Source organism: Idiotropiscis lumnitzeri, chromosome 6 (assembly GCF_059441095.1).
Source record: "Idiotropiscis lumnitzeri isolate Australia: NSW breed Sydney's pygmy pipehorse chromosome 6, RoL_Ilum_1.0, whole genome shotgun sequence".
In the NCBI taxonomy this organism is placed as follows: domain Eukaryota; kingdom Metazoa; phylum Chordata; class Actinopteri; order Syngnathiformes; family Syngnathidae; genus Idiotropiscis; species Idiotropiscis lumnitzeri.
This window is the reverse complement of record NC_142396.1, coordinates 8,872,428-8,893,699: the sequence shown is the minus strand read 5'-3', so window position 1 is coordinate 8,893,699 and position 21,272 is coordinate 8,872,428. Positions and strand designations below refer to the sequence as shown.

Here is a 21,272-nt window from a genome sequence, read left to right as displayed (position 1 = left end):
GAATTAAGCAGATAAATCCACTATTTTGTTGTTCCATCTCAGGGGGTGGTCATTTTGCCACTAGCTACTGAGTGAAAATGAAATCACAGTGCCTAAGGGCTCAGGTAACGACTGCCAGGGCTCCGCCGTTGCTCAGAGGGGAGAGCGGGTTGTCCAGTAACCGGAGGGTCAACTGTTTTGTTTCTCGCTCTGTCTGAGTCACGTGTCGTGTCCTTGGGCAAGACATTTCACCCACCTTGCCTCCAGTGCCACTCACTCTGCTGTACGGCTGGGTGTGAATGTTTGGTTGTCGACGGTCCAGAATCATTGTGAGCGTTTTTGAGTGTCCGACAACGACAATATGTACTGCGCGCTCATGTGAAATTGAGAAGAGTTGGTACTCCATACTTATACCGGCTCACTTAAAGCACCGACTGTAAAGAAAATGTTTCACTTAACTTCGACTTTAAAGACAGATCTCAATTATTAGTGTTGGAAAGGCTGAACAAGACACACAACACACACTTGCGTGCACACACACGCGCAGATGCTGAAAATGAATTATTTACCTTTTCTGGAGCCTCTCGGAGCCTGCGTCTCCCCCTGTTGAACATCTGCTACAAAATGTCAAAACATGAAAGTCAGACATTGCATAATTCACACAATCTGTGGAAAACTTTTTTTTTTTTTTGGGGGGGGGGCACAATGTACTCCTTATATTTAGGATATGACCATGAGAATACTTTTTAAATTGCAAGTTGTCACACAGCCACAACCAGCTCCAGTCAGTAGAGGTCAAGATGGGATATTTTCAAAATCATGGTGAAGAGAAAAAATTGCAACATTTTTATTGTTGTCTTTTTGGGAAAAGACAAAGTTGTCAAAATGGTCCACAGTCACGCAGCTCTAAAAACAACAACAACTAAAAGCACTTATAATATCCATGTCAGGCCAGTACGGCATATTGATGATGCACATGTGCACCAACTGCGTTGTTTTTATCCCAAAGTGACATTTGAAAAACCTTTGCTAGCATTTAGAATTTGACCATGCTCACTCGTTCTAAGGACAAAAACTGCAACAGTGCAGTGACCCATTGTATTTGTTGTGTTGTTTGTCACACATGCTCAAACTGAATGTTAAACACAACCACACGTCCTCTATTTTCACAGAGCATTTGTTGTTTATAAAAACTGAAACAGTTTTGGAATTTTCAATTTCAACCGCCCAAAAAAACAAAAAAAAACGTCAAATTGTTTTAACTGAACCTCATGGACAATAAATGGCCCCAATAACGTTGCTCTGAGGAGCCTTATGAACAGCTTCATGCCAAGAAGAAATTTAATTATGGGAAGTCCACCATTGTAGTCTTTTATTCACCTTACATATCTTTACTTGAGTATTTTTTTCCTGACTTTTTACTTTTACTCGTGATATTTTAAAATATATATCCGTACTTTGTCAAAACAGGCTCATTACTTTTTTTTTTCCACTTATGATGCAATATAAAAAGAAGCGAGTCATAAATAGAGACGGCAGCTCATATCTTGATTGGGTGTGATCCTGCGGACCTTTTAAGGCCGAAAATAAAAAATAAAACAGGGACAGCAGCCACTGGGAAGAAATGTGAACCAGGGAGCACTAATGAGGATGGCAACAGATTCTGAGAATTGTTTGATGATCGGTTTCAAGAATAATACGTGGCGAATGCGTTTTGCCTTGTGACTGCCTAAAAAAACAGCAGCTTCTGGTGTTGAAACATTTTTCATCCAATCTGAAAAAAAAAGTATGGTGTATTTTTTTCCATTGTTATTGTGAGCTAATTTACCATTTTTTATTATTCACTTTAGAAGATTTGCAAAGATATGGAATTGGGGATACATTGTTTTGCTAGGGTAAAAGTAAATCGACGTTAGCATTGGTTTAAAACCAAAACTGTTTTCTCATCATTAGAAGCGTTAAGTTAATAAAATAAATATATATATAAATATAATATATATATATATATATATATATATATATAGTGTAGTTATAATAGGTAAAAAAAATAATTTTCATTTAGTCACTTTTGTATTTAAGTTACATTTCAGAATCTTTACTAATTTTTTTTTAATTTTACTCAAGTAGAGGAAATAAATCGTACTCACGTTTTTTTCCCCCCTCAAAAATCTCAGTACTTCTAGCTAAACTAAACATAAAATGTGTCTTTTGTGTTTGCTGTGTTTTTAACATACACCTGACAATAAAGCAGAGCAGCACTGCCAGAGCTTAGTAGACATTTCAGATTTTGTCTTGTGCATAGCAGAATATCAAGAGTACATTCATAGAGTCTAAAATCAAATTCAACATCACCACAATGAGAGTAAAAAGGTTAGCGTGATTTGTATAATCAATATGCAGTATTCTATCTCCAATGTATTATTCTCACATGGACATTAAACTATTTCAGCAATTATGGATGTTTCTCTAATCCACATCCCCCCAGAGTGCAGAAGCTGACCTGGCGTAAACCATCACAGAAGAATCCAACACGGGGTGAGAAGGCATACTAACGAGCTCTCACTGACCCGTGATCTCCTCAGAACCGCACCGCTCTCCTTCTAGGACGCATATTAAATGAAAATGAGAGCAAAGGTTTTTTTTCTAACAAGCAGCCAGCGGTTCATCTTCATTCACAGCAGGGAGGCCAGGCCATGAGTGCAGGCCCACTAAAGACGCACACGTCTGCCCTTGGGGCCGGCGTCGCAAAGTCATGATGGATGAGGTTATTCGAGGAGGGATGAGAGAGGAAAACTCACCGAGATCGTTGAGGTTGCAGTAGGCTCTCCAGTCGGAACCGTTTCGGCTTTTCAGAGTGCTCGACTACGAGGGGGTAAAAAGAACACGGGTTGATTTTATCTGAGTGGGAAAGCGCAACTTGTGTGGCGTGTGAACGTACTTTGAGGGTCAGCGTGGCGTCCAGGTTGCTGGAGATGGTTGAAACAACGTTGCACTGGGCCACGGTGTGATAGCTGGGGTTGGAGAAGCACTGTCCGCTGCTGCTGCTGCTGCTGCTGCTCGGATTGTGATTGACCTCGGCTGCACTGGTCTTTATGGCCACCGTGCTGCCACACTCTGAGGATTTCAGTCACAATTTATTCATGTAGACATTTATATACTTTATATTGACAATGTTTTTTTTTCCCCGCATTAAATCAACAGAGGAGGATACACTCACTGGTCACACTGCCGTAATATTGATTCATGATTTTTTTTTTTTATGGTGCTTTTTTTTTTTGAAAAATGATTAAATTGGGATTTTTTTGGGCAATCTCAATATTGCGATTGCGATTTGATACACAATTATTTTTTCAAGCTCTTCTTGCCATTTATTTTTTAATAAATGAATAGCTATTTACAATAAACAACATCATATTTATTATACATAAATGTCAGTTTTACAGGTAAGGCTTACGCTTAGAATTAATATCGATCCATTATTTACGATAAAAAAAGAGCAATGAGAATAGTAAACAAAGTTGCGTAGAGCGAAAATGCAAATCAGCTTTTTATTCAAAATTAATCACTTGAAATGTTTCCAAAAAGGCAATGCACATGTTCAAAAATAACTTAAATAACTGAATGTAAAGTAGCTCTGGATTTCTTTTGTTGGTGTTGGAGGATGGAATAAATTGGACCAAGAATTAAAAGCCTCTCACCAGAGAGAGAATAGTCCGTGTTGGTCAGCTGCATGGCTTGCGTGTATGACACACTCGGCTGGATCTCGTGGCCTTTTTCGCGCTGCCTCTGTCTGTACCACACAAAGAGGCTGAGCATGGCCATGATGATGAGGAGGAGGAAGATGATGCCCATGACGGCGCCTGCGGACTGGCGCTCCGAGCCGCGGGCCGGGCTAATCTTGGTGTAGGGGTTCAGCTCCTCCATCATGAGAGACGCTAAACACAGAACGTTGCAGAATGGATTGTGAGACCACAAAATCAAGGCTCGCTGGCCCGTCATTTTTGGTAGCCCACGAGAGTCGCAAAGATTTATAGAAATTAAGTGTTGCATATTGTAGCGCTGTCACTAACAATTACGTACTGTAATATCACACAATAGGTAGTGCACGACTAGATTGATGAACGCTTCTGACGCTGCTTCAGGTTGATCATTGTAGTCATTTCCAGGTTATTCATACTAAAGCGGCAAATAATAATTTTTGTAGCTGACGCTTTTTGCACAGAAATTTATTAGGATTCAGAAACTGGTTTGGTCCATATCATGTCAGAAAATACGAAAATATTGATCAATGCATATTAAAGTGAAAGCAGGTGTATGCAATTTTTTCTTTTTACTTAGATTAATTCAGGATTTTTTAAAATCCATTTCACTATATAGTTTATTTCTTTCCTTCTAAATACCTTTAAATCTTTTTTTGTACATGGGTTTAAATGTTGACGGTGTACAATGTTTACATTATTATAGTAATGTTTTGTAAATGCTTTTCGGTGTTGGATTTTGGATGTGGGAAGCACATTGAGTTGCCTTGTGTACGAATTAAATACAGTTGCCTTGTCTTATTTTGATTCAACACTAAAGACAGATCAGAATATTTACTGTTGAGAGGTTAAAATCGGAGAATTCTGACAATTTCAAGGTAAACAATGTCTCGAAACAATTCATTGATGATCAAAATAGTGGATTAATTCGAAGATCAATTATAATCTTACAATTTAATTATTAGATGTCGATTCATCGATTGTGACACCTGTTGTATATTTTATTCATGAATATCAATAATTATTGATACCATATTTTCAAAGTTAATTTGAGCAAGTTTGTCATTTCAGAAGTGTGTTTCACACGGGTAACCCTTTTATATGTTGCTGCCACTTTCAAAAAGTTTGGTGAGCCCTGATGTGATGTGGCTGCTCTGAAAACAAGTTTGACGCGCCCGTGTGTTTTTGATAAAGATCCAGTGAGAAAGTCCGACTCATCTCAGTCATCTCACCTTGATCACAGCGGATTCCTTTATATCCCAGGCTGCAGTAGCACGTCCCGGTCACATAGTCACAGGTAGCATTGTTCAGACACTCACACAGCTGCTGACAGCCGTATCCGAACGTACCGGAATGACACTCTGCAAGGAGAGGTGCATTACTGCAAAATTAAAGCACTTAGAGAGCGGCTGTATAAAAAATTATTCATAGCACGTCTCATATTCTCAACCACTGGGCGATTTTTGCACAGAGCTAAATGTGGCGGGCCTACTAAACTCTGCTCGCAACTCGTCCCGATGAAGCCGGTTCGACACGCACACAGGCCCGTGATGTGGTCGCATTCGGCGCCGTTCTGGCAGCGACACACTTCGGAACAATCCCTGCCGTAGAAGCCTGAGGGGCAGCCTGGGATGGCCGCGCGAAATGTTGGCAGTAGTGGAGCAGCGGAAGATAGGAAGACAATGTGGAGAGCCAAGGTCATTTTGCACGGCAACAGCAAAATCAATAGCATTCAAAGTTTGTGCAGCATGCACAATAAGGGACAACAGAAATTAATCCAATTTTTTTTTTCATTTCCTGCAGCAGCAGAAGTTGTTGTGATGTTGATTGCGCAGCAAAGTTGTGAATATAAAAGAAGGACCTTGAATGACAGGGAAATATAGGACATAATGACATTGATGTAAACTGAGAATTCAAATGAGTCACGGGAACTTGGATGAACTACGCGACAAGTCGAACATGTATTAATTTTTATGTTGCCTTCAATTCAAATCTGAATGACAAAGTAGCTTGGAGCAACTGTCCAGATGTTTCAAATGGGTCTGTGTCTGCTGCAGTTGAGCCACACCACCTCTAGGTGGCAGTGTGTGTTTGCTCAAGGACTCACGCTGTGTGCAGTAGAGACCGGTCCAACCGGGTCCGCATCTACATTCGCCGTCATAGGCGCTGCATTGAGCTCCATTGTGACAGTTACAAGAGTTGAGACAATCTGGGCCCCAGCGGTCGGAGGGACAGGCTTGCACGCACCAGAGACACAAAAATATTTGACATCATTATTACACACGCACCAAACTACAAACTGGGAAGCTGACACAGATCCATGCGGAATAATAATTGAGAGCTCTTTGCTCAACCACTCTATTATTTGGAATATAATTAATACGGCAACCTCAATTGCGCACAGTTTAATAAAATCTATTTGAAATCATCTCTACTACAACAGAGTAGTCCTGAATAAAGAGTGGTTCGACAAAGAGCATTATACAACATTTTCAAGCATGTTATGTGTTCTCCATCTGTTAGTGAAGTAGGCTTTGAGCTATGTGAACCTTTGTGAGCATCCGGCAGGATGGGAAAAAAATAGTCTACATACTTGGGCTGTGAAATTCTGGGAATTTCTATAATGGAAATATAAGGGAAGTAATTGGCAGACATGGGCACTTGACCGTATTTTGCCAGTCCCGGGCACCCTTTCGTCATCTTCCCTTTCGGTTTATTCATAAAAAAAAAAGAAAAAAAATCAACCTCCGTCCGCATAGTTTTAATGAAGTGCTTGTGTCCTTAATTGTCACCATATCGGTCTGAAGCAGTGTATTGGCGGATTACGCACGCAAAACAGGCTGGGGGTGTTTCTGTCAGTGAAATGGGCATTCGTGGCGACCCGGTTAGGGAAAATCATAGGGATGGACCAAAAGTCACTTCCATTTTTGATTAATCACTCCTTTTTTTTTTTTTCTTTTTTAAATTTGTTTTCCTCCATCCCCTAAAACGTGTGTCAGTCCATCCCTGGGACAGAATACCCATCTGTGCCAATTGGAACAGGTGTCTACAAGAGTGGAAACTTAATTGTTTTTTCGGGGTGGTCGCAGACAAACATCTTCCGAAATAATCTTGTTTATTTTGACAACTATTAATATAGTTGACACTGAGTGCAAAAACTGACTTGAAGGGATATTGACACCAACCTCCTTGCATTTACTGCACATTCCCCATCCACTCGACATCTTTACCGCATTTGAACCCATGAACAACATCCAGTCAAGTGGAATTACATTTTTGTGGTAAATTCCGTTTCTATACACTTGCCATGGAAGGTTTCCGCTACTTTGTGATCCTAAACATTTCATATATGAATTCCTTCTAAATTAGTGTGAGAAAAATTAGACTGTGACAAGCTACATTGAAGTCAAAATTGGTTGTGAAGGCAGTGAGGTGACAAAGAGGGGTGCATATAGAAGGTTAATTAGAAAATGAGACCAAAGGATAAAAGCGGACAGAGATACCCTGAGAGCAATCGTGTCCGATCCATCCAGGGAAGCACTGGCAGGAGCCATCAATGGGGTTACAGGTGCCATTGTTGGTGCAGCGGCAAATTTCGGCACAGGCCCTTCCATACCTGCCGCTGGGGCAAACTGAAAAAACAACAACAGATAAAATGATCGGGAGAGAAAGGCAGAGTGAGTTTGAGCCGCATCAAGTATTCCGCAGAAAAGTTCTTCTGAATATGAACAAAACGTGTGATCCAGTCCACCCGCTCATCTGCCTGGTACTTTCGAATATTCTTCAGCAAGTGTAATTGAGTAATGATTATCTAATTACTTGAGCACCGCCACTTTTTCTCTGCACATTCAAGACATGTCTTCACAGCAGACTTGGTGACAGGATATGCTTTCCACTTGGAGTCACTTCAGAATAACTTATTGCCGAAAGCTGTCACGAGCCTGAGTTATGATAGTGACAAAAAAAACAACAAACAAACACAAAAGGGCAACGGCACTGCATATAATTTGGATGCCACATTAACATTAAACTTTGATTTCGGAAAGGGGGGTGCTACATATCATCTCAAAGGCCGCAAATGACCCCCGAGCTGAGTTTGATACCACTGATTTAGAACATACACCATGTTATGATTAGCGTCTATGTGGCAGTTTGTAACCCTATAAACAGTGCAGCAACACATGTAGACCAACGGTATAACGGGAATCTCTCTCTCTCTCTCTCTCTCAGTCTCTCTCTCTCGCACTCTCTCTCTCTCTTTCTCTCTCACTCTGTCTCTCTCTCTTTCTCTCTCTCTCTCTTGCTCTCATTCTCTCTCTCTCACTCTCTTTCTCTCTCGCTCTGTCTCTCACTCGTTCTCTCTTTCTCTCTCTCTCTCTCGCTCTCATTCTCTCTCTCTCTCATTCTCGCTCTCTCACTCTCTTTCTCTCTCGCTCTGTCTCTCTCTCGTTCTCTCTCTCTCTCTAACGCTCTCTCTCTCTCTGTCAAAAACGATATATATATATGACTAAATCAAATGCAATAAATTGGACTATAGATTGTAAGAAAGTTCGGCGAGATATCGCCATACCAGGAACATCCTTAAAGAACGATATTTAAATTCATATTGAAAACACAGTTTTCAGAATATGCTCAAAGTACTGTAATATAACTCAGATGTTATTGGGAAGAACTCAGAGACGTAAACAATGGTGAAAATGTAGTATGACTTCGGCTTCTGAGATGGACAGCAGTGTTTATTTGAGTGGACATGAAGTGATGTGCTTGGACAAAAAAAAAAGGTCAATCATCGCCTCCCGTGGCACAATTGCCCCTTTTTCACCAACCCGGGCGGAATGACTGATGTGCCACAGTATTAAAATAGACCATGTACACAGACCACTGGATACATTTTTTATGAAATTAATATTTCAGCGTTCGCTGGCACTCTTCAATAAAAGATATCGCTTGCAATGAAACCTCCATTGTACTTTATTGTTGGGCAGCGGGACAAATTAGGCCCAGATGCTCCTCAGCATCAGGATGAGGGAACCGCAGCAACAGGACAAGCAGCACATCTAAGGTCTGTCATAAAGAGAATAACTCAGCAACATCACATAAGGTGGCTGCTATCCTTACTTCCTTTTTTTTTTTTTTTTTTTTCATAAATCTGGGCTGATTTTAATGATTTCATTTCCTTTCCACTCTTGTCGAGACCTATTTCATGCTCCTTCGAGCAGGCTGTCATTAATGCCAGGAGGTTAGCTCCGACGCACGGCTGCTTGTGAGGATCGGAGCCTCATCACACCAGGAGAGCTTCATTAGGCTCTGGCTGGCAGGTCGGAGGATGAGCGGGGGGACGCAAACAAGTGATCAACAAGAGGACTTGTTGTCGCCACCTTCATCCTTCGGCACCACGCACCTGCTCGCCATTTCATTATGGTTCAGACAAATTACGACTTCCCTACTGTTTTCCTTGTTGAATTAAACTTTGATTAGATGAAACATTCCTTAAAGTCATGAAAGGGAATTTAAAAAAAAGCTACCAGCCTTTCTGTACTTTATCTAAAGTTTTGAAATGATTAAATGTCAAATCTAAAGTAAGAAAGTGTCTCAACTAGTTAGATCCATGAGTATTTGGACAATAACGTTTGAAATATGTTTGCCTTTCCACAGAAATTAAAGCAATAAAAGTGTGATCAAGACTTTCAGTTTTAACGTAAGAGGTTGCACAAAAACTAAAGCCTGGAAAATAATTTTCATGTCCAACAATTTGAGTTTGCTGGTTTGCCAACATCAAATAATCATTGATTGTAGCTTTAAAGGGGAAGTCAACACCTAAAATTTCTCACCAGAATATGTGCGGCCGACCATTTTTGTCACTTTCTGTCCACTGAGAATGACATCACAGTTGCTCAAGGTTCAGCCAACGACCAATCATTGCTCAGCTTCAGAAAACAGGTGAGCCACGATTGGTCATTGAGCAACTGTGATGTCATTTTCAGTGGACAGAAAGTGACAAAATGGACGCCCCCTGAGATGGACAAAAAACAAGGGGATTTTCTTAACTTTCTTAACTCATGAAACTATGTTTTTTTTTCCATGAAATTGCAATTTTTTGGGTACATAAAGTATATTACATATTTTATATATATATATATATATATATATTACTTTTGTAGCATTTGTCTTAACTGCACTGCTTCCATTATGTGGATGTCAATGTTAGATTTTTTTCACCCAATCAGATTTCAGCCACTATGTGGCTCCATATCAATCTGATCTGCCCAAGGCATTCAGAATCAGTACTGTTGGCTGCTTTTTTTTTTTTTTTCCCCAATCAGATTTCAAATGTGTTCTCCTTAGGCCTTAGACTTTTAAAGATGTCAGAATATTTTTTGTGTGGACAAAACAAAACTTGTTACCGTCAATATCAAGTAGCAAAACATGTTCCAAGGTGAGTATGATGTATTTTTATTACTTTTGTTTGCTTGTTTATGTGACATTATTAGATACAGTTCGATATGAAGGAACTGCTCCAGATGATGAATGTGGCACACTGGTGTGTTGTTTATATATTTTATTTTTTTTTAGAGCTGTTTTTTAATCTTTTCAACATGATGGTGGTATGAAGAAAGGTCGATTACGCTGGATAACACGGAATTGAGGACACTGGTACTAAATGCACAGCTCATCATTGCGATGAATACTACTTCTTCATACTTTGGGGCTCCTCAAAATGGAGATGTCTGAAAAGTAGTGGCAGTCATTTAAGGTTGGCCCTTCATAAAATCTTTACTATCATACAAGGATAAAGAGATGTTAACCACTGTCAAATAAAACTATCCATCCATCCATTCATTTTCTATCACTACTCCGAAGGAACTGAAGCCTATCCAAACCGACTGTGGAGGAAAGGCAGATTACAGCCGAGACCAGTCGCCATTCAGTCACAGGGCGCATACACAGTCGGGTCCATAAATATTGTGACATCAACACAATTCTCCTCTTCGTGGCCACACCACCATGATGTATGTAGAATTAAACAAAAACGATGTGGGGATGTCTGTACGTTGCAGACTTCAGGCTGCAAATGATTTTCAACCAAATACGAAAAAAGGGAACGTTTGAATTATGATTGTGAATTGTGACTCCATTCGCTTAATTTGGATTAAAATAGCCTCAAATTAAAGCTGAGTCTGCGCTGAACACACATTTTGTTGTTTTCGGACCTCTCCCTCCATCGACCACCCGCCTCCACCTCAAAAAAGTGTCGATGTTGCAATATTTATAGACCTGCCCGTAGAGAGGGCAAACATTGACACTCACATTGAGTGAATGGGAGATGAGAACATTGCTTGCATGGAAGTCAAGCAAATGAAATCAAATAAAATGCTCTAGGTATGCACTCTTCAAGTTCCCGCCGTCTGCCACCTCATGTTTATTTTTTTTAAATTCATATTTCTCCAGAATAAAAATGAATAAAAGTCACTACACAGTTCCACTATTGGACTTTTTTTACTTTGGTGCTTTATTTTATTCTAAATCCATTGCAGTGGTGTTTGAAGGTCTTCTTATTGGAATTGTGGGGGTGGTACCACTTTTATGTGTCCCTGCAAGCCATGTTGACTAGGTAGGGGCTAATTTTGCATTCTACATCCAGACATTTTCCAGTGGTAAAAGGAAAAAGTGTCACAGTGAATGCTTTTATCAGTAAGGGAAAATGTCAAGGGGACGCAGAGGGAGGGACACTTACCTTGGCTGCACAAAGGGCCCGAGTAGCCGGACAGACACTCACAGTGGCCGGTTACGTGATGGCATGGCCCCATGCTGTGAACACACCGCGGGCATGATTGGCTGCAGCGGTGCCCGTAGAAGCCCGGCGAGCATGCTGCGGTGACAAAGCATGATGGGGGAAAAGGATAAGAAATTCTAGTAACAGTGGAGGGAAAAAGAGACATAATAATGCAAAACGTCATGTCAAGAGTGATCAAGGGAGTGCAAAAAAAAAAACATCTGATCTGGAAGTATTAAAGCATAGGCGACAAAAAAGACAGAAATGGGAGAGGAAGACATCAGAAAAACAGTCTTCAATGCCATAATTCCCATGCCTTGTGCTACGCGGGGTGCACTGTAATAGTTATGAGAGTTGAGAACATCTGTTTAATGTTCGCTATGTCTCACAGACGCTTATCTGTAAAAGTCAGCAAGATTATATTGAAAGATAAAGAACCTGGGATCCAAAAGGTGACGTTATAGGGGTGTGCGGAGATGATCAAATATGAAACTATGCAAAGAGGCAGAAAGTAAAATTGAAAAACTGTTATGTTAAGGTGGAACTTAATATTTGGAGCCACTTAATTCAAATGATCTATTCTTATTGTGCTCAGGAGACAATCAGCTATGGTAAGCGAATAATTCATGGGGGTAATGTTCCAGATTTAGAAGACCTCAAATCTAAAATGTTCTCATGTACAGTCTTAACACAGTATTCTGATAAATATTGTTTGCGTAATATGGCCATTGTGACACTTGCTGTCCACTGAAAATGACATCATAGTGCCGAAAGGCTCAGCAACAAAACCCAGAAAAAAGGTGAGCCCTGAAGGTCGTGAAAAACAAATCTGATCAGTGAGATTTTTATTTGGATTAAATGTCAAATTGAAAATTTGTATCCAAATCTAAAATTGCAGTTTTTTTTTTTTAAGGATAATTTTTTTTTTTCTCCTCAACTTACCCTCCAGAAAAGCAAAACTCAACTGATTATCTGGAGTAAGACTGTCGTAATAAGAGCGACATGGCAACTTGTATGTGCAGTCACAATTGAGACGGTGAGAGGTGTGTGCAGCTCCCAATAGGTCCGTCTTATCAATGACTATGTTTACATGCAGTCAATATTTAGGTTAAGATCAAAATTCCCCTGCTTATGTTTTTACGGCGAGTTGCGTATCAAATGGACAGACTTTTTACATACTTTTGTGTGTGTCTGTATACACACATTGTAATTTTCACCATCGAGACAACTCCCCCCCCCCCCCCATGAAAACGCAGCAGAGAAATCAATGTATTCACGTTAGGTTTGCTAAGTACTTCCTGTACTACAAAGACCAAGATTCATTGCGGGTAGAGCAAGAGCATGCGCAAATAATTATAATAAATACAACATTTTCAGCACATAATGAGCTCATCTTGAAATAAAATTGGCTTACTTCCGAAATACATACTTCTTCATTGAAATGTTCAATGTAAAAAAATAGTTCGGTGCCATCTCATGGCCAACAGTGGAATTACATTAAAACTAGCAAATTCCAGACTATAATAGCGAAAATAAATAAAGAAATAAAGAAATAAATGATATAGCAAGACCGCCAACCCACAATCCATGATGGAATGGGGTTTACTCTTTTTAAAAATTACTTTTAGAGGAATTATTGATCATTGCCTGGAGGGCTGTCTTTATTTCATCTTAGAAGCGGGGGACATAATGCATCACTGGATAAGTACGTTATTTTTGTTCTGTTCACACTAACACATTAGACACAGTTGGTTTTGACCTGTCTCTTCACACTCAGCTACAATTGATGTTTACAGGCCGCTGAGTGCAAATTCACTTCCAATCAGCGAGCTCATCACTTGAGAGCTGCTTCAGACCGACCAAGACGTGTTCGCAAACCAGAGGTGACGCTCGCAATGTGATGAGCGCTGTGCTAGGCCTGCACGCTTCCCACTGTGAGCTGGCCGTGAGAGGTCAGTGGGGGTGCTGTCGGGTGTTTGGGAGAAATGGGGGGGGGGGGGGGGTGTCACACTTTGATTGAATGACGGACGTCTGAAGTGCTGCCTCTCAGCTTCTCACCCTCCAACTGTTTTTTCAATGTTATACAAAGGTCACCATGTCACCTTATGTTAGAGCAAAGGTAAGGTGATTGATTTGCTTGATTGATTGTTTTACACATATTACACACATAAAATAGAAACATTAGAGTCATGAATTAACGATTAGCATCTATGTGGCGGGGTAATAATTACCTTTAAGCGATGATTATTTGAACACAAATGGTGCATCAACACAGGTAGACACACAGTATTATATTGAAAGCACATATTATTTATCTTCTGTGAAAATTGTCTATTACTGCCGTTACTGAGTCACAGTAGTTGTGAAAGACTTCTGCGTTTGTATGTGCTTTGTCTCTATTATTCGGAGCCCTGGTGGCCAAGTCATGCACACCCGAAGGAGCTGCATTGAATGAGTCATGACGCACAAATTGTTTAATTCTTGATATTGTATCTACAATGTTATTACTGTATGTTTTTTATCCATTTCAATATTATGGTAGAATATGCAGAGGGTGGATCCTCGACATCTTGCTTACAATCTATTCAGTGGCGTAGCGAGTCATTTGGGTGCCCAAGGCAAACCCGCTCATGAGTGTCGCCACAACTGTGTACTGCACTGAGAAAAGTTTTATTTTCACCTCAACAAGAGGGAATTTGAAATCTGTTATAATTATCTGACAGCTTAAGTTACGAGTTACGTAACCATTTTCACATGTTTCCCATGACCCTTCGAGTGAAATATTTTGAATATTAATGTCTATTATTCATCAACTAAAACGCGTGACATTGAGAAAATTCCCCTTTGTCCTCAGCAAGATAAAATCTTTTAAATCCTTCTGAAAGATTTATACAACAACTGAACCATCTCAATGTTTTTTACTGTAGTTGATAAGAACATTAATCAGCATTTAATATTTAATCATGTCTTTGTGATGAAACGTATCACTCATGTCACTCTCCACTTCTGCATTGCATTCTCCTCGGTTGACACTGACAGCAGTGCTATGAACGATAGTGTTCAGCTCTGTTGTTGTCGTCGCTGTCGGTTACAAACATTTGACGCAATGAAAGAGGTTAAAACATTTTGTAGTTCTGTAAAAACTGTTCTCACGAAACGATGGTAACTCCATTTCATAATCGTGGGCTACAAAGATTCAAATTAAGCAGCTTCGCTTCGCAGTTTCAGAGTCAAAATTTACATTTTGCGCCTCAATCAAATACTTTGAAACGCAAAACTGTGAATGGACTTTTATGTGATCAATGCAGAGTTGCCAAATGGAACGGAAATCACAGAATGCTAACTCGTTACGCCCGTAACACGTCGTGTTTGTTCCAAATATGCATGGGACACGGGAGGCAGGGAGCGAAGCGGCCTCATAATCCATCAAGGAAGAGAGCCTCGCTCGTGTCTGAGTCTGTTTTTGCGCCGAACTGATGAAATGAGCATCGACATTAGCATGACGGACCATGCATTTTGTGTTTTTAACTTTTGAAATAAATTTTCACGACGAAACATTTGGGGAAGGGCGTGGAAATCTTGGGTCCTCAGGTAATAACCCAATGGTGGGCCATCAAGGCCTTCTTTGCTGGCCTAACAAAATCAAGAAATGATGATGATATTCTTTAGAGCGATATCATATTATATCCTAGTGTTGGATTTTTAAGTGAGAGTTTTTATCCAATCAGAATTCAGTTAGCACGTGTTGCCAGGCAGATTTCACAATAGCAGTAGCACACACTGTTCGTCCAAGGCCTTCAGATACTATCGTGCAGGCGTCTGTTCTGTGTCTCAAGTGGGCTTTTACAGTTGATAGACACTTGTGATAGCCAATAAGATCACAAATTGATGACAGTAAGGCCTTCTCGCTGGCCTTACGCTGAAGGTGATGAACGCGTTTTGTGATTGGTTACTCACTCGTGAGGGGGCAGCGCTGTGCGAAATGAACACACCCGAAAGTCGGAACTGGCGACCGTTCAGAAATCTCAAATATATTCTTGCTTTTTTTAAAACCACAATGGCGGAAGGAGGCAAAAGTGTCAAGACGGACTTTTCAAGAGAAGCTAGATGGTCCAACACTCACTCAGTACTGTGTAAGTGTGTTTCTGTATATTATTTGTCCGGCCGCGGTGTCATAAATGATTTATTCAAGTCGGACTTCGCTGAAGGCCTACGTGTGAAATGCACGGCCCGCCGCTGCAATCACCATGAGGGTAAATTGGCCCTGACTCAATCAGGTGAAGAAACAATCCTGATATAGGATTACAGATCGGAACTGAACGAGACTACCCGACCTGGACCAAACCCAAAGATCTTCTTTTAGCAAGAGAACACTGCTAACCCATACAATGTTATAACTTTGGATCGAGCATTTGTGGATTTTGTGGAACACTCACTTCTTTTGCAGGAAGTCCCTCTGAATCCAGGTGCGCAAACACATGTTCCGTCCTCCGGCGAGCAGGATCCTCCATTCTGACACGGGCAGCTGAGTGAACAGTTGTTGCCCCAGTAACCTTGCGGGCACACATTGTCACAGTGGATTCCTGCAGGCACATGACAATGATACCGATGAAAAGGTATGCACGCTAAGAAGGATACGAATCCTGAAATGCCATCACACGAGAGCCCACGGCTCAATATGTCATATCATAGCAGATCTGCAGAGGGTTGTTTGCTCAGCATGGATCCCCGATTGATGTCCACAAAGAAAGAGGAGGATGTTTTTTCTTTTTAAACTCGAGCCCATCTCTTCAGACTCCTCCTGTTCTTCCTGAATGTACTTTATTTTTGATCTGACGAGGGCTCCATGCCAGTGCGCTGCGCTGATTAACGGGGCTACCTCTCGGGAGAGCACCAAGCTTGTCTGCCATTCTCTTTCAGCAGAGCCGGTTTAGAGTACAGTACAGAAAAAAAAAAAAAATAGAAATACTCCAACTACATGGGCAAAGTGTGGGAAGTGTCACTGCGCGTTGGGATCAGCTCCAAGCGGCAAACGAGAAAACGTTGCATCCATACGGGGGCTCTCGCTGCGCATGCAGATCTATTAGCACATCCATCGGAGCGGCGCCTTTTCTCTCAAGCATGCCGGCGCCTTTGAAAACTAAAGGCCAAAGTCACATGTACTGTATACGCATGCAGGTTCTTAAGTCATACTATACTCTTACTTGCACACATGTAAAGTTATGCACGGCACACACTTCATCCTTTCAAGCACCTGCCTTTATCTTGACGCTTCATTTGAAATTTCCTTTGAGTCAGGCTATCTGAGAATAGCATGGCCATTAAAACAGTATTAGCTTTGAATTAGACCAGCAGCAAACTCTGGGGACTAATTTTATACGATAACATTGGCACCTTCAGCGTGGAAGGAGCAGAAAGGATAGGAAATATTGGTGCGGAATAGGGGCCACGGTAACCGTGATTTAGTCCATCCGTCGGCTTCAAAAAGAAGGGCAACTCTCGTCCAGTTGTGTTTGAGATTATGCTACCTGCATAGCGAATATGCGGCGTTAAAAATGAATGCAGACAAAGAGTCACGCTTCTTGGAAAAAGCGGTGACAAATGAAGGTGCTTTGGATGCATGGTGAGCCACAAGAAAAAAAAGACCGACTTCAAGTGTCTTCAAAGGAGCTGCAAAGGAATCAGAGGTCTCGCACACAGTTTGTTCAGGGTGAGAAGGGAAAATCAAACCAACCCTCCTTGCTTTAACGCCCAGTCCATGTAAACACTCAAATAATTTGGAAACGGAGTTGAAATTTGGCAGAATCCAAGTGTGCTGAATTTGCTACCTGAACTCGGAAAGAAGCTCCAAATTTAGGCATCCAAGAGCGATTGTTCGGTAAATCTTGGATGCCTCATTTGCGTCAGCTGCACAACTCTCAGTCACGATCCTTTCAGTGTCTTGCCCACACAAAACTCAAGCTATGAATCTTGAAAGGTCACCCTGAATATAAAAGACATTGACCATAGTCAAGCGCACTTTCAATACAATGATTGCCATTTTACAATATGAGAGTACTTCAGGATCCTTGGAGTGAAACGTTCTTGGAGTATGATGTATTATACTACTTTGCAATAAATTCCGGAGATTTGGGGCCCCGTGCTCTTAAAACTGCTAAGTAACCCAAATTGGGTGAAATATCGAACCAGGCGAGCCAACGCTGGGTTATTTAAACACATTACATTGGGTTGCGGATTTGATCATGCATGTTGGGTGAAAATTTTGATCTAATAAGGGGTGAAAACTACTCGTACAATGAGTTAAGAGATATCAAGAAATGGCTTACCAGGCTATCAGTATAGCTGTGGTTAAAGAAATATATTTTACTACTGACATTTTCTATGAAGAAGCAAATTTCCCCTGTCAGTCACTTGCATGATATGGTTGGCACACTTTTTACACCGGACACCCTTCTTTACATAACAAGCCACTGCCGATGTATTCTAAGAACGTTACATCATTTATTTTTTTTACTATAGTACTCAACAAGGCAAAAACAGTTGGGTAAAAAAAAGAACCCAATTTAGTTAAAAAAAAAAAGGACCGACCAAGTACTTGGATCAATTTGAGCCAACTTTATGGGTTCTATTTGTGTTATTTTGTACACAATTACAATTTTTCTGTGGGGTGGGTAAAAGAAAGATGCGACGCGAGCAGTGGATTTTGACCCAAATTGGGTTATTTTTGACCTAACTGTTCTTAGAGTGAGCAAAACTATAAAAAATTGTGATTAATTTCAGCTACTCAGGCCGCCCAAAACCAATATTCAACCCAATCTGCTGGGTTTAATAATTAACCCGACCTTGGGTAAAAGTAAACCAATCTGCTGAAAAATCCACAGTTACACCGCAAGTGGGTTAGGAAACTACCCAGCATTTTTATTGCTGGGGGTGTGAGAAGCAAACACCACTTTGGGTTCCAACATTTCAACGCTGAAAGTTTACTTTTACTTTCTCCCGCTTACATTGATAATGTTAGGCTATACAAAACAGTTCTCAAGTTAGTCATGATTAGGTTATAAAGCTGTAATAAACTGTTATCAATTGTGAGATAAGAACAGCGAGAGTGACCTACTTGTCAAATAGTGAGCCCACATTTAGCTTTATTGCTGGGCCCCCTTTGCTAGTTCTAAATGTTTGTAGCTCAATATTAAATAATAATTCGTCGCCGTAGAATACGACTCCCTTTTGCCAATAACGGGTGGTAGAAGCCCGGGACGGAGCTACGTGATGCAAAGGTGGCCACAGTCACCCCACACTAGTTTTAAATAGACAGTGGGATATTGATGTTCGTGCAATTTAAAGAACATCTGGACCTCTATTGTTTGAGCATCCAGACAACTCACTTCATCTCAGATTGACTCCCGTGACCAGAACTTTCCCCCTCTGTGCACCTTCTCTCAGTGAGCCTATTACGAAGGTTCTATGGCTTCAAGTGTGCAGAAACGTGTGTTTGTCCAACCCACTGGGCAGCTCCTTGGCCCTGCACCCCCGTGACTCAATTAAGGCAGACAGATGGTCCCGACCGGTGCAGGATTTAGAGCAGAGAGGTCCGTTCTTGCAGATAATAAAAGCCACAGTTTCCTAGAATAAATGCCCCGAGCTCAAGAGGCCGAGTGCGCAGACTTAACCCCTCCCGCTGAATCTATTCCCTGCATGAGTGCATCTCTCCACCCACAATGGAGGACCCCCGCGTACACACCACCCACGTCCCGATCTCGAATTTGACTTTCTGATGCGGCGTTTTAGTTTTAAGCGTAGCGATGCTCACTTGTTTTGCCAACATGTTCAAGTCACAGCTCAGACAATTCAAAAGACATTGGAAATAGCATTACACCAATCACATCATTACTGTATGAAGTCCTGGAGAGTCTAACGAGAGCTGGATTGCTCCAACCACCCGACCACTACCATGTTTCACCTGATATGAATTTCCTAATTCAGGTTTGGGAGGAGAGACCTCATCGGGATCACGCTTAGATGCGGTGGCATGTGAGCCACATTTTGTTGTCGTTATTAGTTTTATTATTTTAACACTTTCACGTTAATCCAGTCTTCAATGCTATGATTTGAGTTTCTGCTAATTGATCTTAATGTTATTTTAGTACACAACAAAAATTGGAGTGTTAAAATTCCAGAGTAAAATTTTGGGGAGTTGATTTGAACTCAGAGGGCGGTCATCATAAAAACAGCCATAACTTTATTTTTCTGCCAGCGCGAGTCTTATTTGGTGTTTTCACAATAGCGCACAAAAGCGCCAACACCGTGTTACACTGAATTGTACTGACGCAAAGTTTAGCAACTCCGGAATGCTCATTTCATTGATCTGAACACCTAATGTTAGAATAAATCTACAAAGTATTAGATTAACTCCTCTTTTGCGCCTCTATTTTAAGATAGACGAGTCAGCACAATTTTCCTTCTCTTCCTCCTTGACAATCACTGGGAAACACTGACATTAATACAAAAGAGTTTTGGCCTATGAAATCCTTTTCACTCCCAGAAGAGAGTGGTCAACAGTAACGTGTCTGAAATGATCTCTTCAGAAGCGTTCTCAACTAAGTTGACGTTCGTCAATACAAAGTTGGACTTGTTTGCAGTGGATTGATGACAGTCCACAATTTTGACAAATACCTGGAGTACGTTTGATGATCAAATTGAAGTTATTTACAAAGTCTTACTCACTGTTATCATGCAGCAAAAACACTAGTGGTTAGGTAGCTTAGAGACTGATCATCGGGATTCAAATCCCAGTCATGGTCAACTTTTAAGGAGTCAAACTAACACCTACTGAGCGGGAAAACTACTAACTGTGTCGGAGAAGAGTTACGCGTCTACTCCTGTGTAATGTTAATTTAACTCTGCTTCGCAAGCAAAGAAATGACTCTCCCGCAGTGTTAAATATTTAACTATCTTAAAAGTGTTTCAACTCTGAGGTAGTCAATTAAACACTGGATTTTACCTTACCAGTAGGGCTAAGCAACTAATTGGCATCATAAATAAAAAGTGCCACACAGATTTTTTTTGCAATCGTGTGAACTGATTCATGACCTACTGACTTTTTTACATCACACTGGCTTACTAGAATGTCATGAAGTCATCGTAGTAAACGCTAAAAAGACTGCAAGTAAAAGTGTTTCCGACTAAGTTGACAACTCTAATTGCAGTACATTAACGCTTTGATATGAATATATTGATTCATTTGCCTTTATTTCAGTTTATGATTAACCAATTAGAACAGAAATTCATCTAAAATAGATTTACTTATTTTAATACAAAAAGAAAAAAAAAAACCAATAAGACCGGGCGTGGGCAAACTACGGCCCGGGGGCCACATGTGGCCCGTTTTAATCTGGCCCACCGAACTAGAAAAAAATAAAATGAATAAATTTGTTAATGTTTTATTTTCTAAATATTTTGGTTTTTCAATGTTTCAAAGACATATATATTGTTGTAATGCTTTTGTTCACTTTCATTTAAAATTAAATGTTTTTTTTTCCTCCGTTGAGGTGAGGTTACCAAAACACTCCATCCATCTGCTCCCGGAGCGGCCCCTCTGTCAAATTTTAGAACCCATTGTGGCCCCCAAATCAAAAAGTTTGCCCACCTCTGAATTAGACTATTTTTCAAAATATATAATCTCAGCTTTCCAGAATCCTGAGTGTAAGAAAAAGCTCCCATGTGATACAGTGAGGTTCTACACCACTGAAAAATACTACCAA

General features: G+C 40.7%; 1 protein-coding gene across 2 annotated transcripts in view; it reads right to left on the bottom strand.

Moving 5' to 3' along the window:
• megf11 (multiple EGF-like-domains 11) overlaps positions 1-21,272 on the bottom strand; it is a 104,988-nt gene that overhangs the window by 4,202 nt on the left and 79,514 nt on the right. For both annotated transcript variants that reach the window (XM_088299245.1, XM_088299244.1), the window contains exons 16-25: positions 15,948-16,094; positions 11,473-11,607; positions 7,241-7,369; positions 5,845-5,973; positions 5,235-5,363; positions 4,970-5,098; positions 3,678-3,914; positions 2,918-3,093; positions 2,778-2,841; positions 549-596 (exon numbers count right to left, since the gene is read on the bottom strand). In XM_088299245.1, coding sequence (XP_088155371.1) covers positions 549-596; positions 2,778-2,841; positions 2,918-3,093; positions 3,678-3,914; positions 4,970-5,098; positions 5,235-5,363; positions 5,845-5,973; positions 7,241-7,369; positions 11,473-11,607; positions 15,948-16,094 — 1,323 coding nt within the window. The remainder of the gene's footprint in view (positions 1-548; positions 597-2,777; positions 2,842-2,917; positions 3,094-3,677; positions 3,915-4,969; positions 5,099-5,234; positions 5,364-5,844; positions 5,974-7,240; positions 7,370-11,472; positions 11,608-15,947; positions 16,095-21,272) is intronic.